Genomic DNA, 13,278 nt, shown 5'->3' with positions numbered 1-13,278 from the left:
GATATCCGCTTCGTCATGCCTAGAGCTGATCCGTGCTGGTCGCTGAGGAAATACATCAACTTCGCGCTGTGGATCGCCGGATCGGCTTTCACCGTGGACGAAGCGGAGTCCAGTCCGGGGTCGTCACATGTGGTTGCCGCAAACCCGCCAGCCGCTCTTTCGTTGAATCCGCCGGCCGCACCGTTCAAAAGCCCGCCACCACACTCACTAAACAGGGCTCTACGCTTACTTTTATTTTTAGGAGCACTTGTGCTGCTTATTTGTAAAAAAATAAATAAATAGGAGCACAGAAAAAAAATCAGGAGCACCTTCTGAACAATAACAAAAATTAGCCTACCCATTACGAATTAATATTGGACTCCTTAAAGGATTAGTTCACTTCTGAATTAAAATTTCCTCATAATTTACTCAACCCCATGTCATCCAAGATGTTCATGTCTTTCTTTCTTCAGTCGAAAAGAAATTAAGGTTTTTGAGGAAAACATTCCAGGGTTTTTCTCTATATAGTGGACTTCAGTGGGGTTCACTGGGTGGAAAGTCCAAATTGCAGCTTCAGTGCAGCTTCAAAGCATTCTACACGATCCCAGATGAGGAATAAGGGTCCTATCTAGCGAAATGATTGGTCACATGTATATGCTACTTTGACGTACCAGGTAAAGCTACGATAGCATCAGCCTCGTTTTCTGTACCGCGTAGGATAATATCAGCCTTATCTGGTTCATTTTCTGTCGTTTCGATAATGTTAACGTTCCTGTCATCTGTTTGCAGTGTCACCCGAAGCAGCGGCAGCTTCAGGGGCAGGCTTACGAAAACACTGAAAGAGTGTAATCATTTCATATCTCCTTTAGTGATTCACATTAATTCATTTCAAGCTTGCACACTCAATGCTGCGCAAGAGTTGCACAATAGCAATAGTCGTCAAAAGAAACACAGCGTGATTATCAAGAAGTCGGTGCTTCGCAACACAGACAGGGTGAATTTATGAAAGAACGTGTGAAAGGTCTGTCACAAAACGATGTTGTTACGTATCTGCACGCTTTTTTAAATGGGTATACACAAATCCTTGACCTTTCCTAGTGGGTATAGGGCGTATACCTGCGTATCACGTAGACTACACCACTGGTTCAACCCAAATATTCAGATGTGTCCAGCACATTTTATGGAGGACTGTTTCCTGATCCTGGTAGAGTAGCCTACAATGCCGGCTGTTCTGACTCACAGTCTGTAAGTACGTTTTCATTTTAAGGATTTGCCACTGATGATTCAAACGCGAGTTTTGAGCAGTGTAGAGTAGCGCTTGTTGTTTGTCATTTCTCCGATCACAAATGCAGACATGGCTTTATGTTTACGCGGCGCAAAGCAACGCGTAAAAAGACAGTACATTTCATTACACCAAATACACAAAATAATGTTCTTTTTAGCAACATCATATGACCCCTTTAAAGGAAGTTTGAGGCTGACTTGTGAGTTTGGTTTACAATATACACCGCTGAACAACATTCACAATAATAACCAGAAGAGAGCTTCCATTTAATTAGACTGACTTAATAGCTAGATCCCGTGCAGAAGGTCACATTGTTTGGTTAGTTCTGCAAGGGAGCAGTGGGCTATATCTAAACTGTTTTTTTTTATTATTTGATTGATTAATTGATTGATTCTGAGGTTTTTTTAGGTTTAAAAAAGAAGCTTGTTTGTTCCTTTCAGAGAGAGAAAAAAGTGAATTCTAAATGACCTACTTCACAAATTATTCTAAATTAAAACAATACATTTTGAGTTCTGTCCTCCAATTCTTATATATGTTTTTTAAATATAAAGAGGTCCAACAGAAAACAATGTAACACTTTCTCTAAAAGTTTTCTCAGCACTGCCTTCTACTGGCGTGATTCGGTAACCACTAGTCTCTCTCTCTCTCTCTCTCTCTCTCTCGCTTCAATGAACATACATTAGTAATAATTAGTCACTGATTCCAGGAGGGTGTACACTCTTAAGGGAATGCACCTTTAGAGTTCAATAATTTAAATAACTTTAAAATGCAAATATGAACTTCTAACTATCAAAAAGGTTCAATGTTGAACTGAAAGGTTCTAAAATGTTCCATTGGTTATTTGGTAGTTATTTTTAGAATCTTTGTTGTGGTAAAAGGTTCATTTTAAAATCTAGCATATAATTAAGGTTCTTTCATGAACCTTTTCTAAGCCGTAAAGACTAGACTGATGAGGCCTTTTGCTCGTTACACTAATTCACATACTCAGTATTAATGAATGTACTCTTATTCAGTTACTAATTGTGATGTAAGGTGCAGTTGTGACCTCCATCAGTTTAACCCAAATGTTCAGGCCTTGACACATATTCTGTGAGTAGTTGATACAATGTGTTTCGTCTGTACCCCATGACCACCCCACATATCTCTAAATTGCACAATAACCTTGAAGGAACCATTTTTAGAGCACAAATTAAATATCACAAAAATCAAAGTTCAGTTTTATGTTCATGAATGAACAAGAAGCTTCATTCAGTGTTAAATTGACAAGGTGAAGTGAAATTCTTAATCTTAGAAATAGAGTATACCTGTTCTCTATGTCCTTCTCTGGAATCATGGAGCTTTATCTCTTGTCTTTGTCTTTGAACTTTTCCCCTCAGTAATGTAGCATGCTGATATGACAGCACGTCTTTCAAGCGCTGTAGTCTGTAGTATGTCTCTAGATGGCGCTAGAATGTAAGAAAAAGACAACGAAACCATGAGAACATAGGAGAGCAAAAGAGAACAATCATTTGTTCATTTGTGAAAGTGTAGTAAACTCTTTTATTCATACAGAATATAGCATATGACTACCAATAAATAATTATATATGCAGTTGGATGCTGCACACTGGTGGTGGTTGAGGAGAGACCACCCATATGATTGTAAAGCGCTTTGGTGTACAGCAATACACAATAAAGCGCTATATAAATGCCTCATTCATTCATTCATTCATTTAAATGCATTGTTTAAAGGTTATTATAAGGCTATGATTAGGCTGATTAAATTAGCTATTTTTATTATAATTTATAATTATATTATAAACAATGTTAGTATAAAATGCTATGGTGAACACCCATGGCCGTGGGAACTAGGGGTGCTGAGGGTGCTGCTGCACCCCCCGCCGCAGGGCCGGGTCTGACATTTTCCTTGTGCCCCTCGATCATCCCCAAGATACTTAATTTTTGTGATAGTTTTGTGATTAATTATTTGATAAACTGACCAGAAATATAGCCTAGTGCTGTTGTATTTTACTCGTCCCTACTTCTCCCCCTCACACTCGCAGAATTTCACGTGAAATGTTCACGCGATATTACCTTAATTTTACATTCCGACTTGTAAAAACCATTCAAGTCCTCGTCCTTTTTATGAGCCATTTTCTCGCTTCTCAAGACGGCCCCCGGCAATCACATAAGCATAGCTCTTTAATTGCGCTCTAGTATCTGGTCAAAAACGCTCAAACCACTGTAGCCTAATGTAATCTATTAACTACGCACATCATAACGTTTTAGGCAAGTATACCATATTATGACCAACATATTTCAATAAGACTGAATTTGTATTTACCCTGATTACGTTTAATAAAAATACATTTTAAGTTTAATTATAACGCCGCATGTCCTCGATTATACAAACAACGAACAAATTATACAGCGAGCAAAGAACATTTACATTATCAAAGAATATCACTGAATTCAGTCTAGCGTGAGTGTAAGCACTCTAAAAAAAAGCTATAAGTTATAATCAGTGATGTTGTCTGCAGTGTATTATGAATTAGTCTCTTATATTTACATCGCATGTAGCCTACATCTGCACTTTGTTGTTTCTGAGAGAATTCGCCAAAGTGCACTGAACAAAACTTTTGCTTATCAGCGTTGATAATACTTAGTAAAATCCCCTTCAATAGAAATGTTAAAGAAACAACCCATTTCATAAGGCTGTTATTTCTCAGCACCTCAATACGCGACTGTCCAGGACAGATAACTCCCTCCTGCTGCTGGCACTTCTTATGCAATACTGGCCTCTTATGATGCTGGGCACTTATTATTACACAACTCTTCCTGTGCACCACTGACTAAGGAATGCACAAACAAAAAAGGTGCAGCACTGGTTAAGGTTTGACGTGAACTGCATAGCTTACATTGTTTCAAAGGTTTAAGAACATATGCAACTGGTGTCCTGTAGACACCAATTAATTATAGAATAATGTTAAACAGATGGCATTTAAGAACATTCATATTACAGTTATGTATGGGAACAGATGCTAATGAAAATTTTTTTTTTTTTTCCTTCATGGAAAAACACTATCAAATGTCTACACTAATCAAGTAAGGAATAAGCCAATAACAATGAAAGTATGAGACATATATGTCTTTAATAAGTAACACAAATAGGAGAGCTAACTGTCCTTTTTCTTGTGTAAGTAGTTTTTCCCTGTATATAGTACGGGAACTTACTGTTAACCTATTAACAGTTTTTTCCGTAGCGTTTTTACAAAATTTTACAGTTAAAATTACACTTATTTTTTACAGTGTTGCTATATTTTACATGGCTCGGGCTGTTCAGGAAATGGATGCTTTGTGGCCGTTCACAACGAGCATTAGAGGAGAGCACACAATCAGTTTGTTTCCACAGCAATAAGAGAAGGTGAAGGGGCACAGAGTTATCTTGTCTGTTAAATAAGGAAGTGTCTTTGAAAGATGACTGGAAGTGGTGCTTTAGCAGCACCTTTTCCTCACTCTAGCCGCCGTGTGTGACTCTATGTGTTTCGTTGTGAACTACTTTGTTTGGTCTTCCAAAAGAGGATACAACTAGAAATCAGTGGTTAAGTTGTATTTATAACACTGTTCCAGAACAGTTCAACCCAAATATTACACCTCGCTTTTCAGACCGATGAGCTTTGTAAAAATCGACGCGTTTCAGAAAGGTGGGGCATAGAGGAGCAACAATAATGTACAGTATGTGGAAAATAATGTGTTTTTTGAACCTTAAACCGCATAAACACATTGCATTACACCAAATACACAACATAATGTTATTTTTAGCAACGTCATATGACCCCTTTAAAACAATTTTTGCAATCAAGCAGCATAACAGACTGTTTTGTAGAGCTAAAATAACTGGAAGCGGATGACACTGGAAGCCTCGCACATTTAAGTTACTAATAGCTGTGCACAGCCACTCTTAAAAATAATGTGGGTAACAATTATTTATATGTTAGAGCTGTCAAGATGGCTTTCGAAGACCAGGTTGCTATATGCAGTGGAAGGTGTTGAAGCCACAACCTCAAACCGAAAAGAGCATGCCATCAAATTTCACTAGGTTCACAAAACAATATTTATTTTAACAATCTCTAAAGCACTTACTACTTTGATTTATTTGGCAATAAATAGCATTCTGACCAATTTATAATTCTTTATCATTACGTCTAATGTCCAACTTTTGTAATGCTATTTTAAAACAATTGTTTTCAAGGAGACAAAGATGGATATTTTTGGATATCCATCTTTTCATATTTATTTCTGGAACGGTACACACTGAATGTTCTTGGCTCATTACGAACCAACTCATATGTCATGGTTTGTGTCTGTTTTTTTTATAACTTTTATATTGATATTTTGGTCTGTTAGTTTCCTGTTTTAGTTTCATGGTCATATTTGAAGATTATTTATGGATTAGTTCTTTCATTGTCTCCAGGTGTTATATATATAGTGAGTCCCATTGTACTTTTTAGGTCTTGGTTGCGTTCCCTGGCATTTAGTTAGTGTTCTCAGCTCCAGTTCTTGTTTGTTTAGTATGTTTGCTGTGTTTCTTGTATTTCCAGTGTCTTGTTTTGCTTTATCTTTATTACAACGTTTTGTCTGCATTTGGAGTCCCCGCTTGTACCTGAGTACACTCTCGTACCATTAAAACCGCCACACTGTCAGACACTGAGAAATACGATGGATAGGGTCAAACATGAGCCCAGTTACACTTCTATCTAGTTTCCCCTTTCCCCATAATAACAACTTGTAAGCTCCCCCTGAGCAAGTAAATTGGGACAGAATATAGAAAAAAGCTCTGAAGTATGTACCAGAGTGTGGTAATGAATGTGCAAATGTTTGTGGAAAGAATAAGGGCCTTTGACTAATGAAAAGGACTTGTGAAGCCGACCTGGGGACTGTGTTACTAGTTGTAACCAGGGTGACCAATACTAAAGTTGTTCGTTTGTACTTGGCCTTTTCTACTATTTACCATGGATGAGGACGAGGACACAAAAGAATAGGATTTTATAAGGTTCAGAGATGTTGTAAGATGATTACAGTCACTTTGAAGCCATGCAATATACCCCATAGATGGAACTGACATAAACACAGAAATGTGTGGCTTGATTGTGTGTCTTAAGGAACAATACATGAACTCAAAGTGCACAACAGTTATGCAACATTTTTTTTTTTAAGGTTTAGTGTTTTTCCCTGATATATTCAATGTATTCATCAGATTTTTTTTTTCAATCTCTACACACTTTCATTTTTTAATGTATGTCACACAAAACAAAATGCAAAGAAAGCTGCCTTAATTAATTGCTTTTTGTTATGGACATTGGTAGCATTCCAAGAACTTACCTAACTTGTAGAGTATCTTAAAAAGAAATGTCCATATATGCTATTAAGTATTTTAGTATTATATTAAGTGTTATAACTGTTGGTGTCTAGTTATTTTGGTCCACTGATGACAAAATAATAGTCTTATTGTATATGGAAAAAGAAGAACATTTTCCTTTCCCTGGTTCATTTGTGAAACTTCACCTTAGAAGTGTTTTATTCTGTTAATTATAATGCATGCTCATTGCGTTAGTCACACATACCTCTTCTGGAGAGTCCAGGATAGGTGGCAGTGAACTGACATGATAAATATCTTCAGTTTTCATTGTCATAATGCTATGAAGATGTAAAAAAGGTAGTTGACAAACTACACGGAAATGAACTTTTTGCTTGTTTGTCTGACATTTGAGTTGAAAAAACAACAACATATAGATCTATCAGAGAAATACATATTTGATTTGTTTTAGCTTTGATTAAGTTTTCACCATAATCACCTTTTTGCAGTTGACTTAAATATGGTAGGATAAATACTGTAGCTCTCAACTGATATGAAGTCAAAATGCATATAAACAAAGTAATTTTGGATAGAGCCAACAACCGAGATTCACCATTTTGAAGGTCTTTTGTTATTACACATGGAAATACACTTAATTCCCATACACAAATCAAATAATAAATCCAGTAAAAAATAGACTCACCAGTTATTGAAGCTTTCGATATTAGGTACTAAACCAAACTAGTGTTTTTATACGTCTAAGCGTCTTTGAATTAGAAGAAGCACCCCACAAGCAAACAGCTTTTCTAACAGCTAACACAGTTGTGTGTTAATTGCTGTACGTGCATTTGTTATGACCGACGCAGTTTCCTAAACCTCAAGAATTAGCAATTTTCTGAAAGACTAAGTATATTTTTCGTTGTTAAACTCATCTCCACAGTTACAGCTACTCCACAGAAAGAGTTTCAGATCTGTGTTTAATTGGTCGTTGCCATGGCGCGAGCTTCACAACCTCAGTCCTTTTGATAGCTTATAGCCCATTCATTTCACTTTGTTCATTGTAGGCGCGTTGTGCTCAAGTTTTTCCTACTTACATTAATATTTGTAAGAAATCTCCCCATTTAAGGTTTGTAAAGTCTAGCGGCAGATAAAGGAAGGACGCGCGATCTGCCGTTCACATAAAATGTTTGCTAGCTTTTTATGTGTTTCCGTTTTATATTCATATTCATCATGTGTTTTGAAGATGTAAACAATTGACACCTAGAATTGTAGAATGTTAGAATTTCTAGAATTGGAACGTTAATAAAAATCAATGTAACACTTGGGCCTAGAGAAGATTCTGTATCGCATACCCAATATAACCAATAGGGCCTAAGCTATATAGCCATTTTAAAGCTACTGGTCGTTCACAGATGATCTTTCAATAATAATAATAATAATAAAAACACGTCTTTTCGATTTTATTATCAGAACCCTTAAAAATGACTTGGAACAACACACAGCATATAAACACACCTCCACATTGCAGAATAAATACTGTACACGGCTGGTTCGTCGATCAAACAGTCACCGAGTCCATATTACACACAAACTTTTAACAAGTCTCAGATATTAAGTGTCTATTCTAAGGCTTTCAGACAGTGTCGCCTTGATGGCTATTGTTTTCTGGCACAAAGGAAGGACCATGGCCTCTGGATGCCTTTCAGCGGTCGACATTCGCATCCTCGTCTCCGTTCATTCTCCGTATTACTTCCACAGATTGAAACAAACATCTGTCATTCAGCCCAGCAAAGTGAAAACAATAGCAATGTGCAAAAACACGACTGCTTCTCAGTCAATGCGTAAAGGTAACCTGCAAAAATTCTCTGAGTGATCAGCAATACCTCTCAATGCAGAAAAAAACATTCCAGTCAGTCCATTAAGACAGCTGTGTGTGTGTTCTTGCGTTCAGTCCGACATGTTTATTTATTGTTGCTTTATGTGCGCTGCGTCATATGGACGTTTTTGGCCAGTGCATCGCGAATTGCGCCATTAGGTTTAAATGGCGCGTCAAGGTGAAAACAATCATTTTTTTTTTTAGAACACATCTGCGTTCTGTTCCAATAACTTCACATATAACGCCTTCTTTCATTAAATCTTCTCTAATTTGGTCTAACTGTTGGTCAATGTAAACATTGCGACGCAATTGAGTTTTTTTCAGCGTCTTGTGCGTATATGTGCCAAGATTTTAAGTCGCACAGTCAAGTTAAAAACAGTCCGCTGTTGCGCTTTTCAGGTGTTTGCGAACACAAGAACGCGTCCTGTGTGCGAGAGCCACATATGCACACAGGACGCGTTCTTTCTTGTCGTTTGCGCTGTTTTTACCTAATTCTTGCTCTATCTACACATGCACCAAGCGCACTTGTCCAGGTGAAAATAGTTCAACTTTTACAAAGGCGTCTCAATATTCTATATTACATTGCGCTCCGTCCAACGCAAGAACGCGTTCGGTGTGAACGACCCTTTAAACAACATTATTATTTCTAAAAGCAAATTAGGTGACTTTTGTGTTTGACACATAACTCATGAACTGAAGTCTTCACAGTGGACCTTTCGTTGTGGAATGAAGTAGGCCTAGTTCAGGTTATCAGCTTTTAAGATGAGGCAGAGCTGACAGTTTATCCACTTTCCCAAAAGCAGCAGCACTCTCCACACCTTTGAGCCACTCTTTACATTTCCGCATGACAGTCTCGTCCACGTCTCCATCCTCCTCCTCGTACTCCACATCATCATATTTGTACTGGTCGTTGAGGAGGGAGATCTTCACAATGGTGCTAATGTCATTGGAACCGTCCAATTTTGCAACAGGTCCGGAGCTCTTATTACTGGAGCTGCCCTGAGCTCTCTTGGATGGGAAAACCCGCCGGTGTCGCAAGTCCGCGGAAGCGCAGCACTTCTGTTGCTTGGCCATCATCTGCTTTTCCAGATTGCGCTTTTGGATGACCAGGATGGCTTCGGGGGTCAGGCTGAGGGAGAAGTGGATCTCTTGCTCGCCGCCTTCTTTTGCTAGAGAGTTCCTGGAGGCGTATTTATGGCTGGACTCTCCAGAGCTGGACCGCGGGACGCTTTCGCATGAGGTAGCCAAGGGTTTGGGGACGCTCAACCACGAATGTTTGCTGTCCGTCTCGTGATCTGGAGGGACTCTGGTCGGCTTGCTTCGTCCCTGCTGCTTTAGATTGGCCGATGGCCACGATGTGGATAATTTATCTTTCTCCGATTCCTTGTCGTCTCCTGTCCTTTGACTGAACGTGGGTTGAGGAGGCGCGACATTGTCCCTGCTCTTCTTTTTCCTGAACAGCTCCTTTCTAGGCGATGATATCCGTGAGTGCAGGTTTATCGGTGGGAAAGGCATTTTGAACGCTAGCGGTGCGCGAAATAATGAAGAAATCTGTGCGTGAATGATGGGAGAAATACGTCCATTCGGATCTTTGGGTATTAGACGCAGTAATCCATCGCGCTCCGCATTTCACTGCTAGACTGACAAGGGGCGGGGCATCTGCGGGCTTTATGTGGTGTCGAGCAGAAGGGGCGTGGTCACAGCATAAAGATAAAAACAACAAAGCCATGCTCACACAAGTGCCTCTATGAATGTACCCTATAAAGGAAGCTCATTGCATTACACACGATGCAAAATAATACAGCCGTGTTCTCACCGTTCTAGCTGCGTAACCACTTGTGTAGTTCATTAACCATGAATGTCACGATTTTTTTAAAACTGTAGCTATATCTATAGCTTTATTTAAACCAAACACAATATTTGCTTAAAATATTGTGCTTCTAAATAAATGTTTGTCTGTTTAACATTGCTTTTCTATGAATGTAATGGCATCCATACCATATTCGGTTACACTTTATTTCGATAGTCCACTTTAGACATTCTACTAACTATAAGTAACTTTGTAACTACATGTCAACTAATTATCATTAATTTGCAACTACATGTCTACTAACTCTCAGAGTAGACTGTTAGGGGAGGTTTAGGGTTAGTAGAATGTTGACAAAGAAAGTGTTAGAAGATATTAAGCAGACAGTCTACTAATACTCTACTAACTGCTAGTTGACATGTAGTTGCAAAGTTACTTACTGTTAATAGAATGTCTAAAGTGGACTATCGAAATAAAGTGTTACCCCATATTCTTTTCTTCTTAAAAAAAATATAATAATAAGAATGGGGCCAATCCGTTAACATTACAATTATTTTAACATGATTTTAGTCAAATAAATAAATAAAAATCACTATCACTTACCAACCTTTTCATTATTTTAATTTTGGCTTGAATAGAATAGATTTAAAGCTTAAGCTAATACACACATTTTAACAAAAAAAGAAATAATAAAAAAGAAATACATAATAGGTATATTTTTACATTTTAAGCTCCGCATTTTTGCTCTCCATTTACTTCTATTATTCATGTCTAACTATAACCTTGGTTTTTGCTCTTTTTTTTTTAAAGAAAATAAAGTTTATAAAGACATTTTTTGTGGTAGTCATATTGAATACTGAATGTGAAATATTTCATTTGCACTTAAGTGTCCGAATAGTTTTGGGATACTGATTATCTGCACATTACCATTATTCTTTAAAGAATTAGAACAGGATAACAGATTTGAAATAGCGATGTATTGGAATGCAGCTATAATGCAGATGCAATCGATGGCACTTTTTCTTTTTTGCTTTGCTGATTGTCAATATTTTCTCCTTGGTGACCTTGGCATAGCACAGAGGAGGCTAAAGACAAGCAACTTCCATCGTTATTGATCCATCGCCCCCACCTTTCCAGCAATTTGTAATTTCACAGTGACAGTTGTTCTGTCACCCAGCCACTGTGAAGTGTTCCAGCCCCAGCCAAATGAGGGGAAAAATCAATAGGCTTATCCTTACTATCAAGCAGCACACAAAGAGAGAGCTTCATTCTCACAAACAACGTCCAACGATTGCCATCAGAATGAAATCAGAGATTACAGTCAAAACACTTTCATCTTAATCAAAATGAACCAAGATGAAAACTGATGGTTTGCAACCTGATGTGAAATGGCCTACATATTCTCACTTTGTGTTTTTTGGAGTGTGAAATCTAAAGCATCTTCTCAGCCATAGGCTGGAGGGTCTATCGACAGTTATACCCACGATCTCACCACGGTAATTACTGACACGTGATCAGCATTGTGCATAGAAGTGTGCTGTGGAGGAGGGATGCTCAAGAAAACGGAGCACTCCCACAGTTGTCATGGAAACCGCATCTGTGGAACCACAGTCTCCTTGCTTAGGCAGTCTAAAAACAGACCAGCCGCTCCAGGTTATCAGGTCATGTGAAGAACAAGTGAGACTCGGAGGTAAGGAACAAACCTGTACAATGGTCTAGGTTTATTAAACAGAAACATACTGTAGATGAAGCACAAAAAGAAAGCGCAGGTTATACGGATGGAATACCATCAGCTGATCTCCAGAGACTCTGTGTGTGATGAGACAGCTGTCTGAGTTGCCCTGGGCTCCAACAACCAACATTATTATTCTGAACACATCAGTCAGAAGATTATAACATTTGACACGTTAACTCTCGGTTAAGCACTCAAATAACATCACAAAGCAATGAAAGAACAAATTTTGAGTATTGCATTTATTCATTTGTTGTGTGGGATCATACGAAAAGGCTTTTCTCTCATTGTTTGTTAATATATTTGGTAGAAATGCATTTTTTTCTGTACAAAAGTGAAGAGTAGTAATCGAGTTCATTCATAAACATCACATGTAATAACAAGGCACTTTTTTTTTCACTGGCAGTATATCATCTATTAAGCATTTATTCGCCACACACAAAATAAAAATAACAAAAAAGCCTTAGAAAGATTAAAAAAAGTAAGGCTCGTAATAAATGCAAATATTACATATTCACCCTTAAAGGTGCAATAGGTGATTGTCTTCAGAAACATTTTTTGTTATGCTGGTTGAAAGTCTCTTCACATCCCGATAGTAATCATTAAGTTAAGTGGTCTAAATGTATTTATCTGTATTTATATATTCTGTGGAAGGCGTAGGACCAAGAAATGTTCGTCCAATCAAAACACTCGGTCCGAGCATTTTAATTGGCTTTCCTACCTGCCTGTCAAGGTATGTATTAGCATACCTCTGCGCACCCGGTTCGCGCAGACAGGATACGTCATCAGCGCGTTCACGCACGCTGTGCAGACAGAGCGAGAATGGCAGACAAACATCAACAACCCGATCTTCCTTCCTGGTATTGTAGTACTTTTACTAACTGTTAGGGGTGGGAATCGCAGGGTACCTCACGATACTATACGAATCACGATACATGGCTCACGATACGATAATACCGCGATACAGCGATGATCGATATATTGCTAGACAATTCTATAATGATACATAACGATATCTGTCTAACTATGAAAACAAAATGCCTGTGAAAAGGTTAAGTGCAAGTTTTCTCTCTTTATTCAAGTCCAAACTGTTAGAAAGCAGCACAAAAGTTCTGTAAATCAAATTTAACATGCTAAGGAAATTAATCATTTTATTCTTGGACTTACTAAAAGCTTACACTTTTCTTTGTGTGTAAACCAACACATTTAACTGCTTATCAACTCTATATATAGCCTATATATAAACCTGGTACATTTCAAAATTT

The 13,278-nt window shown here is 38.0% G+C and overlaps 1 protein-coding gene and 1 long non-coding RNA gene across 2 annotated transcripts in view; both read right to left on the bottom strand.

Moving 5' to 3' along the window:
- The window catches only part of LOC107750752 (uncharacterized), a 5,402-nt gene extending 2,767 nt beyond the window's left edge, over nt 1–2,635 (bottom strand). The window contains exon 1 of the long non-coding RNA XR_001641175.1: nt 2,569–2,635. This is a non-coding gene — a long non-coding RNA (uncharacterized LOC107750752). The remainder of the gene's footprint in view (nt 1–2,568) is intronic.
- A 5,904-nt stretch (nt 2,636–8,539) lies between these two features.
- LOC107750748 (proline-rich protein 18-like) lies at nt 8,540–10,105 on the bottom strand. The gene has a single exon (XM_016566270.1). It carries the CDS (start codon nt 9,987–9,989, stop codon nt 9,225–9,227), a length of 765 nt encoding a protein of 254 aa, XP_016421756.1. The 5' UTR covers nt 9,990–10,105; the 3' UTR covers nt 8,540–9,224.
- Nucleotides 10,106–13,278: the final 3,173 nt, after the last annotated feature.

The sequence above is a fragment of the Sinocyclocheilus rhinocerous genome, unplaced genomic scaffold, assembly GCF_001515625.1.
Source record: "Sinocyclocheilus rhinocerous isolate Xijiao unplaced genomic scaffold, SAMN03320098_v1.1 scaffold512, whole genome shotgun sequence".
NCBI lineage: Eukaryota > Metazoa > Chordata > Actinopteri > Cypriniformes > Cyprinidae > Sinocyclocheilus > Sinocyclocheilus rhinocerous.
The sequence above is the reverse complement of the archived record's forward strand: the minus strand, read 5'-3'. Positions and strand labels throughout refer to the sequence as shown.